General features: G+C 32.9%; 1 protein-coding gene across 1 annotated transcript in view; it reads right to left on the bottom strand.

Moving 5' to 3' along the window:
- Positions 1-1,156, bottom strand: part of LOC145258236 (uncharacterized) — a 36,793-nt gene extending 35,637 nt beyond the window's left edge. The window contains exon 1 of the mRNA XM_080116199.1: positions 1,002-1,156. Coding sequence (XP_079972325.1) covers positions 1,002-1,062 — 61 coding nt within the window. The 5' untranslated portion in view covers positions 1,063-1,156. The remainder of the gene's footprint in view (positions 1-1,001) is intronic.
- Positions 1,157-23,820: the final 22,664 nt, after the last annotated feature.

Here is a 23,820-nt window from a genome sequence, read left to right as displayed (position 1 = left end):
AGATTAGCAGCAAAATCATGCTCCTTCGCTGTAGATGTTCCTAAATGCCGGAAAAAATTTTTACTGAGAAAAGCTTCTCTTCTTGGAACGCTTACACTTGGAATTTTCTTCCTGCTCAGTGTCCCCAACACCATCATCGAACCTAGTGTGATATTAACCCTTAACAAACTATTACGGCTTTCTCGAATGGAGGAAGTTTACAGAGAATATCAATTTCACAAACATTTTCCAGCTATGTGTATATGGGGAAAGTGACACACAACGCCTAATGTTCCCAAATGGTCACTCATCTCGTACTAGCCAGGCTCCACATCGCTTAATTTCGGTAATCTAAGAAAATCGGTGCTTCAGTACGATTTCTTTAAAATGCAGAAATTCAAATGTAATGTGAACAAATATCTTGCTGCCCAACTCGCCATTCCGACTGCCTCCTATAAATCTAGGCCCTATCACTGCAATCTCTTGTGCTTCAATGGTAATATATCTTGTTTGTGGTGAAAAAAAAAAATTTTTTAATTAAAAATACTTACGATGTAATTAAAAATGTTAATTTATTTTAATTAACAATATTTTATTTTGTAAAAGAAATATTTTTATGCAAAAAAAAAATACAACAAATATTGTCAATGAAAATAAATTTCGGAACACAGCTGTTAGGCGTAAGGGGTTAAAATGTAGACTATATTTAGTGTAATTTAGTTTTATAGAAAGGAGTATAGATGGAGTGAAAGCACTTTGTGAAATTTCAAGCGCATAGTTGGACAGCAACTATGCACTTAATTTCATTTGAATTTCTGCATATTGGGGAAACTGAGTAGGAAAGGAATTCCAAAAGCAAGCGAGCCGAGGAATCGGTTCATTAGTTTAGGAATGGATCGTGTTTCACACAAATATATCAACATATACACATACCTAACTTTATATAGTGATATGCATAGTTATTAACTGTAATTGTTGTAATTAATTACGCGAACAGTTTTAAGATGAATTGTTCTACCTACCGTGCAACCATGGAAGATAAGTAATGCTTGCCACGAGGGCAATAATTAAGAACGACTTCATATTTCGACGGCTTCCGGTTCACAAGTGGACTGGTACAATGGACGAAACCGACTTCTCTATTTAAGCTATACCACAGATGGACCATTCACAGAATGCTTTGTCCAACTAATAGCTAAACAATTGGAACAAAGAAACAATACCTCTGTGATGGCGAGATATTTTCATTTTTTTTTCTTTTTGTATCTAAGGCATAAGTAAATCAATAGAAAATGTTTCTATTGTGCGCTGCGACACCGTTCAATACCAATGGCTTTTTGGTGAGTTGCAAACGTCTGGAAAAGACAAAACAAACTCCGTATTACACGACTGTTTCATCATGTGTGATCAGTACGATATTGGTGTCAACTTCCTCCTAGATTCAGTACCTGATAGGTGGCCAAATGACCACCCATATCGTACTGATCAGGCTCAACGTTGCTTAACTTCGGTGATCTAACGGGAATTGGTGTGTCAACGTGATCGTGTCGCATAACTACATGCAATACTTAGTTAAAGCAAAATAAATTGTTTTGAACTATTAAAATAATTTCGAAAGCTATTGGTAATATTTACTCGATTATTTATTATCATCGCTTATGTTCGAATTCATATTTTGAAACATGATGTAAATAATAGATATATGACGTCACGCCGAAGCTATAATTATATTGTTACGGTAATATTTTAAGTTCTATTGATAAGACAATCCAACTAGATTAAGTGACAGAATCCTAAACTGTAAATTTCAATTTCAGTTTTTGGTAATGGCATCCGCTTTAATTGCTAGAAGTTTATTATTCACTATTAATGCAATATTCTCCATTTCTAAAAGTAGTCAATAACTCTGAAAATGAGGAAAAAAGTCTGTGCTGTTTTTTGTTAGGGTTTAAAAATATTGTGACTGACAGACAGATAGATGGACAGAATTTCTATTTATATAAGATTGTATACGACCGAATCGTCTTCCCAGGCCAATCTCTCAGCTCTTCTATTTATATAGCTGCACGACATCTTAGGTCATCAGAAAGAATGGCTTAATCTATCCATACAAAAATAACTGAATTTTTTTTGGTAACTTTTTAATGAAAACGAAGATTTGGTAATGAGTGAGAGTTCAAAGAGTTCAAAGATTTTTTTTTTTTACTTGGTGGTCACTATTTATCAAGGCCCGGATGCCACTTTAGGATAATGGTTAATGAGTGTTAGGTAGATGGTGAAACAACACCGTGATGATCAGTAATGGTGGAACTTGGCAGAGTTTAACTATTATCTCAACAGGAACTTATTTATATTGTTTTCATTGTTCGGACAATAATTCTCATCTTGGGTGTTATTGGCGCAACGTTTCGGTCGCGGAAACCTACGACCTTCATCAGGTGTAAAATCCATGTTTTGTTTTGTTTCTTTACAACTAAGGAAAAAGTGTTAGCTCTGTATTGTAAGAAATTGGATCGTTGGTTTGAGAGTGTGTCCGTAAATTATAAAAAGAAGGTCAATTTTCAGGAGTCACTAGTGTATTTTTTAAAGACATTTTTATGATTCAACGAAACCGTAGATAGACATCCCACGCGTGTTTTAATTAAAAAAAAAAAAACACAGTGCAAGGGAGGCAACTCTAAGAAAAAAAAAATTGTCCGAACAATCAAAACAATAGAAACATTCATACCTCATCTCCAAAAATTTAGAATTACATGAACTTATTTATTTGAGGATTGAGAACGACCATGATATAGTTAGGATATAGTTAGCTGGAAAGTATTGTGTTCCACAGACGGACAATTCTAGAAAAAAAAGCTCTGTTCATAGAATTTTCGTTTAGTTTTAAGCACAGATATAGAGCGAGGGAAATTGTTGAATATTTGTTACGAAAGTTTTACTGGGAGCATAGATTGAAACTCAATCGAGTATCTACCATAAAAATAACGATAGAGCAGAGATAGACTAGCAACATAGCTTCTGTAAGAAAGAGGAAGTAGGAGACGAGAATGTACTCGCCGACATATGTCAGGAAAAATTGATTATACATCTTTATTTCGGCTGCTGCCACGTGCGTTTGTGTGTATAAATAAAATGAACAGAGAGCATGCCAGTTTTGCAAGTAATAAAGTATACTGTCCATATTTGTTCAGTGAACGGCATGTGTGTCTATGCAGTTGTTACGTTTAGTAAGTCTCTTGTTATGTGTGTATTGCTTGCCGAGAGGCTCTTGGCCACAAAGGAACTGGCAGAATTATATACGCATCTGTTGGTTTCGTAAAAAAAAAAAACAAAAAAAAAACAGATAAAAGAAGAAGGACTCTGAGTGTTTGAAGTTTATAGTACACGCAAGATTTTGAAAATGAATATTCCTTGTATTGTTACTGTTTTTTTTTTTACGTTGTCACTGTTAAGTTGAACCTGAAGACGATAATATTGAAGCCGGTTTTGAACTCTGTCAAGGCAGCTCCTGCCCATGTGTGGCAACAATGTTCCATCCTAGGATGTACTTGGCTCTTATACAGGTAGAGAATTGCATCGGCAGTGGTTAAAAGAAATTGCTGATTTGAGCTTATATCCAATCAAGAGTTGCTACGTAAAAACAACATTCACTGTATCTGCTATTTCGTGTTACGTTTTCCTGTACCAGTATTACGTTTCGTGTGACGACCCGTCCTCCATCGGTTAAGATGAAACACAAAGAAGGCCGCAGTTACAAGGAAGTCTTTTTTAAAAGTTCGTCTATATGTATGTTTTTCTGTGGATCGAATCTCTGTCGCGGACACCAATATAACTTTTGGAATCTGTAGTTGACGAAAAGGCACACAATGTGTAGTTCTAGATGGTTAGAACATCCATCAAAATTCTACGATGCAGCTCCAGTCGATCTCACAAGGACAGGGTTGATATCACGTTGGGTGTAGTAGTGGACGTAGTTGGCTTCGGCGTGACGTCATATATTTATTATTTACATATTCTGCTGTCCTATTTTCTCTGCTGAAAAGATCATTTAACTCAGTTGTTCACTTATAAGTATTAACAATAATAATAACAACCTGGTTGTAGTTTTCGTATGAAACTAATTATTCACAAAAGAGAAAAATAAAAATATTAAGTATGTACAGTTTTTCACAAGAGAATAAAAATAAAAATAATAAAATTTTCTTTTTTCTGGTGGTTACAACAGTTGATGAACAGGGTCTTAGTCAGTTTTTTCAATAACCGATTCTTGCTTCCAATCGGTCAGCGGACGAGTGTTTATCGAACGGCGGCGTGGGGAGCTGTGGACAGTTTCCCCGAATTAACTCACTCCAGACTTTCTGCAAAAACTCTCTCCAGACTCTACAGAACTTTGATTTTTCTTGCTCTACACGGGTTGGGGGTGGGTATGAACACGCCTGGTTGTCCCAGCTAACTAATTATCGTCCAGTCTGTTACACCTTTATTCGTCCTGATTGGATAATCAGCTATTTTCATCCACATCCAGATCAGATAATGTTCCACTATCGATGGTTCTCTCAACGATAATCGTCTCACGCACCCGGGAACCCGTACTGACCTCCTGGGGTGAAGCTCGAGACTAAACATCCGCTAATATATCCAAATAATTACCTTTAGAGTTTATTATTTCATAAATTCGACTTTTTTCCGTTACAACAGAAAATGCATTTCACATCGGCGACTACGCCATCTCCCTTTCAAGCTGACAGGATTACTCGCTGCTTCTCCAATAAAAATAAAAAGGCTCTAATTCCTCTTTCGCTTGCCCTTTTTTGGGGCAATTTTCAACCAAAGTTCAAATTTAGCTCTCTGTAATTACTAGGGTAATCTCGTCTTACTGTGGCTGGTTGGGTTACATTTTTCTAGGGAGCTAATCTTTACTCTCGCTTCTATCACGTCACCTGCAATTGGGTATATTTTCGTTTGCCACTGGGTTATTCTGATATTTTTTTTTTTTACATTTTGACCCCAAACAAGACACATTGCCACTTATGTGGTTACTATTAGGGACATAAGCTACAGGAGTACTATATGGGAAGTTGGGCAGCAAGACGTCGGTTCACATTACACTAGAACTTCTGCATGTCAGTACAGTTGGGGAAACAGGAACCCGAAAGGGAATTCCAAAGTCTAGCGGTTCTGGGGAAGAAACTACTGGAGTAGAAGGCTCTCTTACATCTAGGGATCTCTAATGTGAAGGCTTGGGGTTTTTCTGCTTGTCGGGTTTGTCAGGGGTATTTACGTAGAGGGGGTACAAGTGCTTGCAGTTCGTCGGAGCATTCACCGTGAAAGTACTTGTAGAACAGGCAGAGGAATGCTACATTTCGTCGATGGGATAGAGGCTGAAGCTTGGACAGTTCAGGACCTATTAGTTTGGCGATTCTCTTTTGAATATTGTCTAGGAGTGAGAGACTAGTAGCAGATGCACCAGCCCAAATATGACAACAATACTCCATACATGGGCGAATGGTGGCCTTATAGAGGTACAGGATACTTTCGGGCGTTAGTAACTTTCTAGCACGGTAGAGAGAGCCTACCTTTTTCGCAGCGATCCTGGCAATGCTCTCAATGTAATTTTTCCAACTCATGTTTCCTGTGAATGTTAGGCCGAGAAGTTTAAAAGATGTACTTTCAGATAAAGAGTATTTGGTCATTGCTATTGGTGGTAGAGAAAGTTTCTTGTAGTTATTGAAGGAAACCAGTTTAGTCTTGGCAGCATTGAATGTGGCCATTCATTTTTGTCCCCATTCCACTACAGATTGGAGGTCATCCTCTAGTGCTCTGCCATTTCTTTAGATATGTGTTCATTTGTTTTCCTGTCGTATCTGTTACAGAGCGTGGTGTCATCGGCATATATACCCATCTCACAGGCAATTTTGTCAGGGAAGTCATTTATAATTATTAGGAATAGTAGAGGTCCAAAGATAGAACCCTGAGGCACTCCCGCATTTATACCATATTGTTTAGATGTACGACCATCGCGGACAACCTGGATTTTTCTCTTATCTTATTGAAAACAACTCTGATTTGCTCATACATTTCTGGAATCTCCCTTTCTTATTTAAATGTCTGATCCTCTGCCATAACCCGATGTAATCGTATATACAGTGCTTCTCACTCCTCGGCCTAACATTTACAGGCAACATGAATTCGAATGAATACATAGAAGATATTGTTAAGTCTGCTGCAAAGAAGATGGGATACCATTACCGGGATAGAAAACTTCTTACGCCTTTCGGTATCCTATATCTCTGTAGAGCCACCATTCGCCAATGAATGAGGTATTGTTGCCACAGCTGGTCTGGTGCACAAATCATTAGTCTTTCCCCCTTATACACGGTGCAAAAATGAAATTCTCACCTAATAGGTTCCGTATTGACTGTCAAGCTTCAACCCCTGTCGCGTTTCCGTAATGTTGCATCTCTGTGCTTGCTACACAAGTGCTTCTACTGAATATATTCTGATGAATTTACTTTTCCCAATTAATCCAACTGGCAGTAAATTCCATCCCTTTACTGGCAAGTTACCCAGAAGCCGGCAAACTTTCTACTCTAAAAGCTTCTTTTCTCGGAATGCTTGCCTTTGGAATTCCTTCCCTGCTCCCTGTTTCCCCGACTGTACCAATATGCAAAAATTTTTCCATATTCACAGTAGTGTCGTTGTGGTAATATACTTTAATAACGGTGAATATATTTTTTATATAATCTGTTTAATCTAATACGTGTAATCTAATATGTTTAATCTAATATGATATATGCGTCACGGAACCTGGTATCACTGCTATAAAAGGACCCCATATTTCTCTGGCATTCAGAACTGTGATACGGGAGAAGTAAGCGCACACTAAAATGAAAATATTTATGCATATCGAGCATGTGTTGCATCCATAAAAGACAAGGCCATACGATCATAGTCTTCTGTACAAATCTCTCTATAGTGCTCAGTTTAATCTTTCTCTGAAGTCTGTTTGTAAGAGTCATGTGATACATTCATTGTATCATTCTCAAATCATTTCTATTTATGCAACGCATGTCCTCAACTCTAGCTGTCTAGAAACCTGAAAAAAATCGACATATAAAAGCTTGCTTCAAATAAGTAATAAGGAAGAGGCTATCTAGTATTCTATAAATTGGATTTGAAGTAGACGAAAATATATTATGTAGTATAAGAATACTTTTGTGGTCACTAAAAATGAAGTTAGATAAAGATTGAGACTTCAAAATAAATGTTCTAGATAAAAGACGCTTTGTCTGTAAACGTACATGTGTTTATTTGGACTAGCATTATGCTAGTATGTTACAGTGTGTGTAAATGGAATTCCCATGTAGATGTCTGTGTATATTATTGCGTTTATTTTGCCAGTTGTTGCATACTGGTTATCAATACGTGTCTTATACATGTATGTATAATGTACGCACTTGTCATTGAGAGAGTAAATAAACGTGTACGTTTTATGTCCTGTCAGTGTGTTGTATGCATAATCACGTTTAGCCGCATAAACTGGAATCTTAGGGAGATATCAATCATATCAGTTATTATAGGTGCTACAGGGCGTATGAAGAAGAACCTGAAGTCCTACCTAACTAATATTCCTGATGGACCAAGTGCAAAAGAGATCCAATCAATAGCGCCTAAGGAAACAACGAGGATACTAAAAAGAGCTCTCGGTTGGTTTCAATAAAAAGCAGGGGAATGTTGGCAGCTGGTTTGGCTGCCACATACCAAGCATTACAATCTTCAAAGAAAGAAAATGAAAAAAATAGGTAAACAGGTACAAAAAACAGTTCCCTTTAGACATGCTAATCTTTTAATCTCCAATTCCATTATACGATCGGTGCCAACAATAAAACCCAGATGTACGTGACGAACATATCTTTAGTCAATTTATTCGTTTCCGCTTCTTGCCGTGATTCACACCTGATTGATGGACGCTGAAATAGATATCTTTCCGAAGTCGGATATCATGTGAATAGAACACAAGTTTTATTTCAGACTTCAAAACACTGTAGTGACCGAAACGCGACACCAAGTTCTCCTTACTAGCCCGTATATCTTGGGGGAGGGGGGTCATGTAATTCGGTGTGCTATATCTTCCAACATGAGTTGTGTCCTCTCGCCTTCTAAGGACCAAAACGAAACTCTATCGCTGTGCGAACCTCTCTGTCTAAACTCCAAACCTCTCTCTCTCTCTCTCTCTCTCTCTCTCTCTCTCTCTCTCTCTCTCTCGCTCTCTCGATTCTGTAGTTTCCTATATAATCAACTGTTCTTTGATCTCTCTCCAAATTTACAATTATGTCATTCTTTGACGTTCGAGATCAGGCGATGCTTGTTATTGTTCCAGACACACTTTACTTGTTTCAAATGTGTATATTCTAAATTTCTCATTGTTGTGGAAAATGCATATTTATTTAATAGTTAATCCTACTCGCTCGCTACTGTAGAACCCCAATTTGTCTCGCAGGGCTGACATCGAAGAATACGTTATAACGACCACGGTAAGGCGATGGACAACTATTAATTGCAATAATCATTGTTTGTTTCAATTCTCAAAAGAGTTTTTTGCCGGAAAATACAGTGGTGAAGTTATATATATATATATATATATATATATATATATATATATATATATATATACTCGGGTTTTTTTATATTCAAAAGTAATGGACTAATGAATTCAACGAGGTTGTTAGATAGTGCTCAATAAAAAGAGCTGATAATACTTGTTTATTGTTATATAAACATGCTCACATCCCGCTGCTACAAATAGCCACTTGTTTCAATCAAACAACAGATATCATCAGGCAGCGACTTGACTATTCAAAAGTTCAATGAATAATGGATTTTTATTTTAGGTAGGAACTCTTTAGAAGTTGGAGTTAAAAAACTTAAAACACAGAACTTTAATTAAATAAAAAAGTAAAAAGGGAGAGGCAGTTTAAATAAAGTTAAAAGATTACAATGGGGAGAGAGTGATTGAGAAGAGAAAAAAAGGAATAGAGACAGAAATAGAGAAAGAAAATAGAGAGAAAACAAAATAGAGAGAAAAAGAAGAGAGAATATATATATATATATATATATATATATATATATATATATATATATATGATATGGAGAAGAAAAGAAAAAAGATATAAATGGTTATTATAAAGAGAATAAGAACTAGAAGGAAAAGGAAAGAATAATGAGATCTAGTTAAATAGAGAAAGAGAGAAAGTAAGAATTTGACAGTATATAGAAAAAGAAAAAGATCTGCGTGTCAACCAATTTATGAACAATTATACAATTCAGTAATGAAACATATTATTACAAATACAAACAGAAGATACAATCCAAGCGTCAGAAATGAATGTGTCAAAAAAGGCAGTGAATGTATTCAGCTAGCATATTTATCCTCTTACATACGTCCACGAGTAAAATCAACGCAATTCAAACATACGTCTACCATTAATTAGGCCCTTTATGCTAAATGATATAAGTTTAAAGTTTTCGCGTTTTTATTAGATAAATATATGAATAAAAGAAGAAAATAATGATAAAACAATATTAAAATTATTATTAATAACAATAAACATAATAGTAATGATAATTATAATAATAATAATAATAATAATAATAATAATAATAATAATAATAATAATAATAATAATAATAATAAAAACAGAATAAAATTAATATTTATTATCTTTTTAATATAACATATTTAGCCATAAGAGGGGATTAAATAAATTAAATAGGTCCAATAATTATAAATAAAAAACTACTAATATTTATGTATATAAAAAGAATACAATACAAATATGTATATACACACACACACACACACACACATATATATATCCATATATACACACATACACACACATATATATATACATATACATATACATGCACATAAGTAAAGGTGTAAATATACTATTAAGTTGGAAGTTTAAGCTATTTAAGTATAGATATAAAGTCATATTAAATCACAAAATAATACATTCAAGACCAGATTACTAATAACACAGATACAAGTACACTTACCTATAAATATATAAATATATTCAGGCAAAAGAAGTAATTAAATCAACGAAATACTCAAAAGTAGCGACGCACAGGTAGATAGTACCCAAATTAAAAATAATAAGATACATATGTATATACCCACAGAGAACCAACCGACATACAAATAAGCACACATATATATATATATATATATATATATATATATATATATATATATATATATATATATAATCTTATGTATACACATACATACAAAAAATACACAAATATATGCACACAATCATATACTAATAAACAACAACGCACACACACATATATATACTCACACATAAATATGTATAATTTACATAAATTATATATATAGAAATACATAAGAATACAAATAATTTGGCAAGAGTACAGATAGATGCATACACACATAGAAACATACAAATGGATTGAATAAACATGGGAGGGTATACCAAATAATATAGAAATATATAGATCTAAGTACACACGGTCATAAAATAAATACATAGACACATACATATACACATAGACACACAGGTATATAAGATAGGAGAAGTAAAGAATGAAATCAGGAGAGGAGAAAGTATATTAATAGTATTTTAATAAATTATAGAAATCAGTGACAATTTTTAATTTATTTAAATTTTATATCTAAACTAAATTACTTAAAAGATGGTTTTTATAATGTGTGCAATTAATTGAATTTTCGTGCTTCTTATTTAATAATTTATCTCTTTCTCTAAAAGTAAGTATAAATAATTTCTCATAAAGACATAGGTAGCAAGGCGAGTTTAAAGATGAACAGGTTTTCGCTTTCTTTAAAATTTTCCAATTTACTATTGGGGAGTAACCTTGCTCTACTAGTTCATTGTAATATTTAGACAAGGAAGTTCTATTTTTGTACTCATTATTTTCAAAAGAGCACTTGTGACCGGTAAATCTTTCTTTAAAATTGTTATTTGTCATTCCTATGTAATATTCTTTTTTCATTCGGATTTTCCTTAGTAGAAATAGTTGCTTGGTACACTACAGAAGTAATTTGACAATTTCCTTTAAGAGGGCATTTTGATTTAATTCTACAGTTACAACTTTCGGTAGCAATGGGTGTGCTATTTTTGTTTAATATTTTGTTATTATGTTTTTTAATTATTTTTTCAAGGTTTTCATTACAGCTATAACTAAGTTTTATTGTATTTTTATTGAAAATTTTATGTAGTATGTTATTAATAGGGAAGTGCTTTTTAATTAAGTTTAAGAATTTCATTCCTAGATTTGTTTTAAGTTTCAGATTAAAAGGGGGATTGTACCACAGGATTTTTCTCTTACGATTTCTATTTGTATTTGTGTTTGGGTGTGTTGGTTCTATGAACTCAATTTGGGTGTTTTTGTATCCACTATCCTTAAGGGCCCTGTTATAGAAATATTTATGTTCATTAAATGTTTCAAGATTGGAAGAATTGTCACTGATTCTTTTACTAATGGATTTGGGGATATGCCTAATGATAGATTTTGGGTGATTTGATAGGGGGTGTACATAAATTGGGTTTGAGTTTTCCTTCCTATATGGTTGGTAGATGCCTTTCCTTAAATCAAAGTTCACATCCAAAGTTCATCGACCAATTGGATGCTTTTGAAGCATACATTATGGATCTTATTAGAAGCCTGTCTTTCCATAGGAAAAAGAATCATTTTCAAAAACAGTTGGATTTTACCATTAAGAAAATCAACACCTCGGATTACCTTTACGTTAAAGCAGATAAGACGCAAAATTTCTACAAACTAACTACACATGAATATAACAAGCTTATTAAAGAAAATATTACAAAAAATTAAAAAAAATCAAATATAGATATTTGCAAAAAAATTGACAAGGATAGTAAAGAAATAACTGACCGACTTAAAATTAGTAATAGAGTGGGAATTTTACAAAAAAAAAAAACAGTCATATATTTTGCTTAAAGACCATAAGATAAATTTTGAAAATAAACCTACAACTAGGTTAATTAATCCTACGAAACCCGAAATTGGTAAATTAAGTAAAAATATACTAGAAAGAGTTAACTATCAAATTAAATCAACATATAAACAAAATCTATGGATTAACACAGCGGATACCATTAAATGGTTTTCCAATATACATAATAAAAAGAATTGTACTTTCTTACAATTCGATATTGTGAATTACTATCCCTCCATATCTAAGGAACTATTCGAAGAGGTGATGGAGTTTGCTAAACTCCTGTCTGATATAAAAGACACTGAAATTAAAATTATACGGACATGTAGAAATACTACATTAATTAGTGGAAATGATCAGTGGTTGAAAAAAGATCAAAATGACCTGTTTGACATTTCCATGGGGTCTTTGGATTCGGCTGAAATGACAGACTTAGTAGGTCTATTCATACTATACAACTTAACCAAAGACATCAATGTCATGGATATAGGCTTGTATCGTGATGATGGACTGATGATCATCAAGGAATCCAACGGCCCTAAAATGTGAAATAACCAAAAAGATTATCTTAAATGAATTCCGTAGAATTAAATTAAAAGTGGATATTATATCAGATGTTAAAACTGTAAATTTTTTGGATGTGAACTTTGATTTAAGGAAAGGCATCTACCAACCATATAGGAAGGAAAACTCAAACCCAATTTATGTACACCCCCTATCAAATCACCCAAAATCTATCATTAGGCATATCCCCAAATCCATTAGTAAAAGAATCAGTGACAATTCTTCCAATCTTGAAACATTTAATAAACATAAATATTTCTATAACAGGGCCCTTAAGGATAGTGGATACAAAAACACCCAAATTGAGTTCATAGAACCAACACACCCAAACACAAATACAAATAGAAATCGTAAGAGAAAAATCCTGTGGTACAATCCCCCTTTTAATCTGAAACTTAAAACAAATCTAGGAATGAAATTCTTAAACTTAATTAAAAAGCACTTCCCTATTAATAACATACTACATAAAATTTTCAATAAAAATACAATAAAACTTAGTTATAGCTGTAATGAAAACCTTGAAAAAATAATTAAAAAACATAATAACAAAATATTAAACAAAAATAGCACACCCATTGCTACCGAAAGTTGTAACTGTAGAATTAAATCAAAATGCCCTCTTAAAGGAAATTGTCAAATTACTTCTGTAGTGTACCAAGCAACTATTTCTACTAAGGAAAATCCGAATGAAAAAAGAATATTACATAGGAATGACAAATAACAATTTTAAAGAAAGATTTACCGGTCACAAGTGCTCTTTTGAAAATAATGAGTACAAAAATAGAACTTCCTTGTCTAAATATTACAATGAACTAGTAGAGCAAGGTTACTCCCCAATAGTAAATTGGAAAATTTTAAAGAAAGCGAAAACCTGTTCATCTTTAAACTCGCCTTGCTACCTATGTCTTTATGAGAAATTATTTATACTTACTTTTAGAGAAAGAGATAAATTATTAAATAAGAAGCACGAAAATTCAATTAATTGCAAACATTATAAAAACCATCTTTTAAGTAATTTAGTTTAGATATAAAATTTAAATAAATTAAAAATTGTCACTGATTTCTATAATTTATTAAAATACTATTAATATACTTTCTCCTCTCCTGATTTCATTCTTTACTTCTCCTATCTTATATGCCTGTGTGTCTATGTGTATATGTATGTGTCTATGTATTTATTTTATGACCGTGTGTACTTAGATCTATATATTTCTATATTATTTGGTATACCCTCCCATGTTTATTCAATCCATTTGTATGTTTCTATGTGTGTATGCATCTATCTGTACTCTTGCCAAATTATTTGTATTCTTATGTATTTCTATATATATAATTTATGTAAATTATACATATTTATGTGTGAGTATATATATGTGTGTGTGCGTTGTTGTTTATTAGTATATGATTGTGTGCATATATTTGTGTATTTTTTGTATGTATGTGTATACATAAGATTATATATATATATATATATATATATATATATATATATATATATATATATATATATATATGCTTATTTGTATGTCGGTTGGTTCTCTGTGGGTATATACATATGTATCTTATTATTTTTAATTTGGGTACTATCTACCTGTGCGTCGCTACTTTTGAGTATTTCGTTGATTTAATTACTTCTTTTGCCTGAATATATTTATATATTTATAGGTAAGTGTACTTGTATCTGTGTTATTAGTAATCTGGTCTTGAATGTATTATTTTGTGATTTAATATGACTTTATATCTATACTTAAATAGCTTAAACTTCCAACTTAATAGTATATTTACACCTTTACTTATGTGCATGTATATGTATATGTATATATATATGTGTGTGTATGTGTGTGTATATATGGATATATATATATGTGTGTGTGTGTGTGTATATACATATTTGTATTGTATTCTTTTTATATACATAAATATTAGTAGTTTTTTATTCATAATTATTGGACCTATTTAATTTATTTAATCCCCTCTTATGGCTAAATATGTTTTATTAAAAAGATAATAAATACTAATTTTATTCTGTTTTTATTATTATTATTATTATTATTATTATTATTATTATTATTATTATTATTATTATTATTATTATTATAGTTATCATTACTATTATGTTTATTGTTATTAATAATAATTTTAATATTGTTTTATCATTATTTTCTTCTTTTATTCATATATTTATCTAATAAAAACGCGAAAACTTTAAACTTATATCATTTAGCATAAAGGGCCTAATTAATGGTAGACGTATGTTTGAATTGCGTTGATTTTACTCGTGGACGTATGTAAGAGGATAAATATGCTAGCTGAATACATTCACTGCCTTTTTTGACACATTCATTTCTGACGCTTGGATTGTATCTTCTGTTTGTATTTGTAATAATATGTTTCATTACTGAATTGTATAATTGTTCATAAATTGGTTGACACGCAGATCTTTTTCTTTTTCTATATACTGTCAAATTCTTACTTTCTCTCTTTCTCTATTTAACTAGATCTCATTATTCTTTCCTTTTCCTTCTAGTTCTTATTCTCTTTATAATAACCATTTATATCTTTTTTCTTTTCTTCTCCATATCATATATATATATATATATATATATATATATATATATATATATATATATATATTTATATATATATATATATATATATATATATATATATATATTCTCTCTTCTTTTTCTCTCTATTTTGTTTTCTCTCTATTTTCTTTCTCTATTTCTGTCTCTATTCCTTTTTTTCTCTTCTCAATCACTCTCTCCCCATTGTAAACTTTTAACTTTATTTAAACTGCCTCTCTCTTTTTACTTTTTTATTTAATTAAAGTTCTGTGTTTTAAGTTTTTTAACTCCAACTTCTAAAGAGTTCCTACCTAAAATAAAAATCCATTATTCATTGAACTTTTGAATGGTCAAGTCGCTGCCTGATGATATCTGTTGTTTGATTGAAACAAGTGGCTATTTGTAGCAGCGGGATGTGAGCATGTTTATATAACAATAAACAAGTATATATATATATATATTATACATATAAATATATATATAAATATATATAATTATATATATATATATATAAGTGTATTAGATTATTAATTTAAAGTGCAACCGTTTGAAAATAAATTTTAGTAAGATTTTTCACAATCTTTTTTTTTTATATAATACGGCAAACATTATGCTGAATTATTTTTCTTTTAACTGTATATTTTCTTATCTATGTATCTATAAAAGTGAGAAATTGTGTGAGGACATTTCTTAACCTACATACTCAAAGGATTTTTGATCTACAGACATGAAATTTGGTATATAGGGTATTCAGAAATGTGGAAAACATTTTTATCCTTGGCAAGCTGGCCTAATAGCTATTGTACTTTACTCACTGTCTTTAGTTTTGGGTTTTTATCTCAGCTCGAGTATTTTTACAAGGAGTGAACTGTTTAGAAAAAAAAACATAATACTCGCGTGCACATGTCTCAGTTTCTTCCTGTTTTTTACTTCATTTTTTAAAGGAGTTCAACGTTACGTTTCATACTTACGATATTTCTGCTTGTAATAAGTAAGAATTCTGCATTAATTAAAATATAATATTTATGCGTATTTTATGACCGGGCAACGCCAGGCGTCCTGCTAGTAAGGATACAAAGTGAACTTTTCGGTCGAAAAGTTAAACATTTAAATTTATCTTTTTAGATTTTTAACTTGTTAAATAATTTTTATATGAGATTTATTTTCATTCCGTTCTCTTAATAATAAATATTTTTTTCATTAGAGTATCATCCATATAATTTCGATGTCTTCAGATTTTGATATGGGGGTCAATAAACTTTAAAATTTTAGCCTCGATTTTGACTTTATGATAAGAGTGTTAATATTTTAATTTCTTTCTTCCAAATTTTTAAAATTCCGTTAAAACTTTGTGTGCGTGTGTGTAAAAAGAATGTTTCGAGTTTATTATTTTTGTCTGGGAGTTATTTTGTATAATAATATTTTAAAAATATTTACATTAAAACTTATCGTTTAGTTTCATTTCTAAAATTATTCATGGATCGATTTCACTTTTAAAACTTATTCGATTTTATTTTTTAAAAATTATTTATCTCTTGATTTCTAAACTGAAATAGAAATTGTGCGTTTTAGAACTCGAAGGACTAAGATAAGATCAGCATATTTTAATCTTAGTGTTGGCATAACAAATTAAAACCCAACAATGAATAATTTTTTAAATTGAACTCGAAAGATAATTATTTTTTTTATTCATCTTTCGATTTCAATTTAAAAAATTATTCATTGTTGGATTTTCATTTTGTTTATTTCAATGTTTTTTTAGTATTTGATTGCCTCCGACTTCAAACATACATAATTTTAATTCTTGTTTTTATTAATTTATAAGTTCAATTTCAGTATAAATAAAATCGTGTTCCTTTCTTTTCTTTTTTATGCATGTTTTTAAGTAAACGATTAACGGATTTTACTTTTTAAAATTAATAAAACAACGAGATCTTTACTTTTTATCGCATAAACAATGTTAAACTTTTCCCTTTAAATTAATTCTTATTTATCGTTTTTTTTTTAAATTAATATTAAATAAGCTCAGTTTCAGAATGAATCGTGTTCCTTATTTTTCCCAGTTTTAATGCAATTTTTTAAGTTTTCTTATGCTTTTTCTAAAAGGTTATCATTCATTATCGACAATTTTATCGTTCGACCGATTTTGTTTGCTTGTACTTCGTGCATGACGTCAATTTTAGTGATTAGGCCTTCTTTCGTTTATTTACGCCGGCCACGCCCTTGATTCCGACAGACTTGGGTGGTATTATAACGTACGAACATGTGTTGTCTCTAGAGAAAATGAAAGAGAGAAAAACTGTGTTTGGGTGTTTATATTATACGTGAGACTCAGAAGTGAATATGCTCACTTTTTTTTTAGTGTTTGTCCAATTGAGAGTCGGTTGTAAAATGACATTCATTGCGATTGCTGATTCTAATAGCGGAAGCACTTGTCTTTCGTTTCCATATTGTTTTTTCCGCAATTATATATTATCACTCCACCTAAGTGACACAGCATATTTTTGTTCAACTCTCTATAGTCCAAAATCTGTGCGACTATATTGTTCATTAACTGAACTGTTAAACAAGTACACCCATTAGAAAAGGATTAATTGAGAGTAAATTGATGAACTCGAGGTAAGACTTGCTAGACTGTGGAAATTAATCAAAAACGGATATGATGTAACATGGCTCAAAGAGAGAGTGTGAGAGAGAAGAGGGTGGTCTATTTGGGAGCACATAGCAGCATGAATGTGTAAAATGAGTTGAGCTGACAAAATATGATTAAACAGTGATTATTGATTTCTCTCTCTCTCTCTCTCTCTCTCGCTCTCTGTCTGTCTCTCTTCTCTGTCTCTCTCTTTCTCTCTCTGTCTATATATATATATATATATATATATATATATATGTGTGTGTGTGTGTGTGTGTGTGTGTGTGTGTGTGTGTGTCCTATCTATGCTAATGGATGATTTAGAATAAAGATCAGGTCAAATAAACCTCCTTTGTCTTCCATCAGTTTTATATCATCTTTATTTTTTTTGATAGTATAATATAAGAACTCTGATTTCAGGGTGGTAAGCATTCAGGCTGAAAGAATCATGTAGAATTGCGTACATGAATATACAGGTTCCAAAGTATGAACACAATTTGTGAACTTTAATGTTTCTGTAACGAATTACGGCAACATCTTCCTATTATTAACTTTTTTAACAGGAAACCCTATTGTTAAACATCGGGAAGGGGTACTCTTGTTCAGTATTTACCATCGAACTCTATACGTACTCTTTATCTTCAAGTTTACAAATATCTCCTGTACTATTTCCCTTAATTACAATAACTGATAATTCTAGTAAACATTCGTGTACTGTGTGCAAGAATGGAGTGGGATTCAATGCCATACAATGCAGCTTATGAGTTCACTCAAATGTATATTGATTTGTCCATAAAGCTCATAACATAAGTTTTTTCAGACTAGTATTATTTTCATAGAATATGCTTGCTAAATAATTTTTACTTTTATTTAAACATTTTTCTTGAAGAAGACATTTATTTTATCTCTATATTTACATTCATTATTATATTATATTATAATCTTGTGTATTATTAATTCTGTCATTATTGTTACGTTTTAAGATCTGCTTATTATGGCTCTTAATAATTTTTTCTAATTATTTGTACAGCTATCGCTAAGTTTAGCAGTGTTTTATTAATTAATTTATGTAGATGGTTAAAATTTAAGGGAACATATGTCTATTTTTTGGATTTAATTAGCAAATTAAATGTATACTGTTGTGTCGTGGAACAACAGTGAAAATAAGAACAATCAAGTCCAGGTTCGGTCAAGGAACAAGTGTATTAACAATAATATACAAAGGAAAACGTGTATATCTGCTGAGCACTTAGCTAGCAGTTGAAGTGTGGTCGCATCTCTCTCACCGGTGTTGGAATTACTAGCGCTATTTATAGTGCTAATCGGTGTAAATTCCTCTGTTCAAGGAAGGCCGGTATAACACCCCCCTTTGAAAATATCCTGTCTGGGATTAATAACGTTTTTGTTTTGGGTTCATCCTAATCAATTCTGTTGATTTCCGTTTTCTATTTGATCTTCTGTTCTCTGAAGCTGTCTCTGGTATGGGCACCTGAAAAGTATCAAACACTGTGCCCATGATGTCCTCCTCGAGCGATCTGGTCATCTCACTGTTCGAGTATCTTTTCCGAATTTGGTTAGTGTGACGTTTGTGCACGAAGTCTGGTCCCGTAATCATGTAGACCATGTTGCCTATTTGCTTCTCAACAATGCCGGACTCCCAGAAAGTCTTATTATTTTTGTGAATCTTGTAGAAGAATCTTTCGCCAACTTTATACCGTTTTTTTTTTTTTTTTTTTGTTATAGTTTTTTTTTTTTTTTTTTTTTAGGTTAGGCCTATCCTGGTTTGGTAACAACTTGTGAAAAATCGATCTAACCTTGCGTCCAAACATAACCTCAGCAGGTGTCTTCGACATTTCGATGTTTGCATTCGAAGTGACTCTGTAGACTTGTAAAAACTGTTGGATTGACTTATCCGTCGGCGACCCACTAGCTTTTTTCAGAGCTCTCTTGAATGTGTCAACGAATTTCTCTGCTTGTCCATTACTTCTTGGGTGGTATGGCGGAATGGTTATATGCTCGATTAGATGATCCTCGCAAAAATGTAGACGTAAATTGCGTTCCATTGTCTCTAACAATGCAGTCTACTACTCCAAACCTAGCGATTAGTTCATACAGGAAGTTTATAGTTATCTCGGATGTGGGATTCTTACATTTTAATACTTCCGGCCATTTAGATAGGCTGTCTACAACAATGAGATAGTAAAACCCATCTAGCGGTCCTGCAAAATCTAAATGAATCCTAGACCAAGATCGGCCCGGTTTGGCCCACGATCCGAATTGAGTCGGAGGAGCTTTTATAGCTAATGCGCATCCTCTACACTCCCTGATTTTTCCCTCTATATTCTTATCCATGTTTTGCCAATAAACGAAAGAGCGCATAAGGCTTTTCATTCTTGATATACCTGGATGTCCTACATGGAATTCCTTGAGCATTCTTTTCTGTAATGTCGCAGGAATTACGACCCTGTCGCTATATAACAGGACGTTATCGCAAATTGAATAAATTTCTTCATCCAGTTAGTTATTGTTGATCCTTTCTTTCGTGTGTATAATAAATTCGTCCACCTCTGCCTTACTCTTAATCTCATCAAGCGTTACTGGAAGTTCTCTTATTATGTCACATAACGTATTTTTTACTTCAACTTTCGCTTAAATGGCTGCTATTACTATGTCCTCCAACGGTTCTGTCTGCTTAGGTATTAACCTCGATAACCCGTCTGCATGACCAAATTTCTTAGATGGTACATACTCCATTTGAAAATTGTAATTCAGAAGTATGGTACCATCTTTGGAGTCTATTCGCCGTATGTTGTGGCAGTCCTTTTTTCGATCCGAAAATAGTTAATAATGGTTTGTGGTTTGTTTGTAACAGAAATTGCCTACCGTGCAGGAAACAATGAAATTTCTTTACCGCGAATATAAAGCTTAGCGCCTCTTTTTCAACTTGTGAGTAGTTCTTTTCGGCTGGCAAAAGTGATCGGGATGAATGTGCTATGGGTTTCACTTTTCCATCATCCATTTTGTGTAAACTGCATGCTGCTATACCATAGGAGCTAGCATCGCTTGCAACTATAATTTCACGCTTGGGATTATAATGTGCCATGTCAGACGTTAAAGTCTCTTTAATTTCCCGAAATGCTTCTTCGCACTCTGGCGTCCGGACCCATTTTTGGTCTTTCCTTAACAATTCATTTAAAGGCGATCTTAGTTTATACATATTTGGCACAAATACATTGTAGTAATTTGCCAAACCTAAGAAACTTTGCAAAGACGCAATATTTTCTGGAGCAGGCATATTCTTTATTGCACTCGATCTATCTAGATCCGGCCTTCTTCCATGTTTTACTTTAAATCCATAATCCTGGATCCTTTTGAATACTTAGTTTACATGAGCTTTGTGTTGTTCTTTGCTAGCGCTTTTCATTAACACATCGTCCAGGTACCCTACTGCGAACCCCAACCCATTTAACATAATGTCCATAATTTGCTAAAAAATCGCAGGGGCGACTTTGACCCCAAAAGGAAGTGTGTTAAACTTGTACAATCCCTTATGGGTATTAATACATAGCAGCTTTGAACACTCCTCATCGACTGGAACTTGTACGTACGCGTCACTGAGGTCGATTTTAGAAAAATATTTCCCTCCACTCAGTTTCGCAAATATCTCTTCAGGGCTCGGAAGAGGATAATGGTGATCTTGTAATGCCCTGTTTAAGCCGGTCGCGAAGTCAGCGCAAACCTGAATCTCCTTACTCTTCTTTTTTATGTAAACCGTTGGTGCAGCCCACTCACTATGATCACTAGCGCTATTTATAGTGCTAATCGGTGTAAATTCCTCTGTTCAAGGGAGGCCGGTATAACAATATACCAAATAATTTTTTGGCGTTTATTTTTCTTTCTATTATTATTATGATGCTTAATCTTAGTGTTGGCATAACCAAGCTTTTATATGTGTAACTATTGTTATTAAAATTTTCTTCAGTAGAGACGTTATTGTTAATTCTATGGCTAATTGATATTGGGATATGTTTAATAATAAAAAGAGGTGATTTGACTTAGGATTAACAAATGCCGTTTATATGTGCCATAGATAAAGTTAAATGTAACAGCTAGAAAATTGATTATTCCTGTTGTAATCTCAACTTTAAGTCCTATGTTTTTCACAGTTTCGTTTCTGAACTTTTTCATTCTTTCAGTTTTGGAGTTAGTGGTATTTCTAACTATAACCAGGACATCATCCCTATATAGTCATATATTTTAACGTTAATCGTGTTGAACTCACTAAGTCTAAAACCAAGCTTCTCTCTTTACATCATCAACATTCTGATCCACATCTGGCATCAATTGAAATGAATGGCTCTCGTCTTCAGAAGACCTCAAATTTTGACAAGCTTCTGGGCTTGACCATTACTCCTGATCTTAAATGGAACACATACATAAAATCTGTTGCCAAGGCCGCTGGAAAAATGGTGGGATCTTTCTATCGATCCGGTAGATATCTCACTGCTGATGCAATTCTCTATCTATATAAGAGCCAGGTACGTCCAAGGATGGAATACTGTTGCCACATCTGGACAGGAGCTGCTAGAAAGGACTTGTCCTGCCTTGATAGAGTTCAAAATAGACTTCGTAGCCTGGAAGGGGATGCCCTTTTCTCTTCCCTGCAACCTCTATCTCACAGAAGAGATGTTGGGAGTTTGTCTCTGATGTATCGTTATTTTCATGGAAAGTGTTCGACTGAGCTTCAGTCTATGGTCCCTCCTCGCCAAACTTTCACAAGAAACACTTGTCTATCTGAAAACACTATCAATAATTCCCCCCACTCTTTATCTGTGCCTAAACCTAAACGTAGATTCCATGAGCAAAGCTTCTTTCTTAGAACTGCACGCCTGTGGAATTGTCTTCCGTTTTCCTGCTTTCCGGCTGACTACAATATGATTGTGTGCAAGTCTAACGTAAATAAGTTCTTGATGAGCTGTTCCATATAAGTTATCAAATTTACCGAATTTTCATTACTAATGATTACTGTATTGTCCAATTTCTACTGTACACTCTTTAATCCTTATCCTTGAGTGGCCTATTGGCCTTGATAATGTGGTGATGCCTGTGTAAAAAGAAGTCTATACAAACTACAAAATATTATCAAAAAAGATATCAACGGAATCCAGTAAGCGCATCCCAACGTCAAATGAATCTGCAGAATCTTTTTTCACCAATTTTTCATTATTACAAATGAGTAATATTTTGCAGCATCACTAGGTAATATCCGTTCGTAATTTTGCGAAATTTAAAGCCGTGTGAAATAACTTCTTTTTAATTGAAGGTTAGCAATCCTTTATATCAAAGTCTGTGAATGTATATTGGTTCGTTTCCCCGATCTCTTTAAACAAATTAATTGTACTGGTGGTGTGAGTTGCTTTAGATGTAGCTTTTCTGGATATTTTTACTGATTTTACGAGTATCAAATCTGGTTGAATTTGTTTTACTGCTTTTAACCTCAAACAAAGGCACAGCGTCACTTGGACGTAAGGGGCAACTATTTGGGACAAATTCAACAGGGATACTACGTACGGAGTTGAAAGCGAGATGTTTATTCACACTATACTTGAACTTCTGCATGTCATTATAGTCAAAGAAGTAAGTACCCGGAAAGGAATTCCAAAATCTAGCTGTTTGAGAGAAGAAACTACTAGAGTAGAAGGCTTTCTAGCATCTATGGATTTCTACAGTATAGAGCTTGGACATTGCTGCTTGTCGGGTTAGTCAGGGGTATTTACGTTGAGAGGGTAAAAGTGCTTTGAGTTCATGGAAGCACATTCTATTAAAATACTTGTAAAATAAGCACAGGGGTGCAACATTTTGGCGATGGGACAGACGTAGAAGTTTGGTTAATAATATGGGATGTATCAGGTTGGGGACTCTTTGTTGGACTGTCTAAGAACGAGAGACTAATGGTAGATGCACTAGCGTAAATATAGCAAAAATACTCCACGCATGAGCAAATGGTGACTTTGTAGATATATTGGGATACTCTCAGGTGTGAGTAATTTTCTAGCATGGTTCTAGTT

Source organism: Euprymna scolopes, chromosome 33 (assembly GCF_053919585.1).
Source record: "Euprymna scolopes isolate OS-2025 chromosome 33, ASM5391958v1, whole genome shotgun sequence".
Lineage (NCBI taxonomy): Eukaryota > Metazoa > Mollusca > Cephalopoda > Sepiida > Sepiolidae > Euprymna > Euprymna scolopes.
Note: the sequence above shows the minus strand (reverse complement) of the source record. Positions and strands in the feature narration are given on the sequence as shown.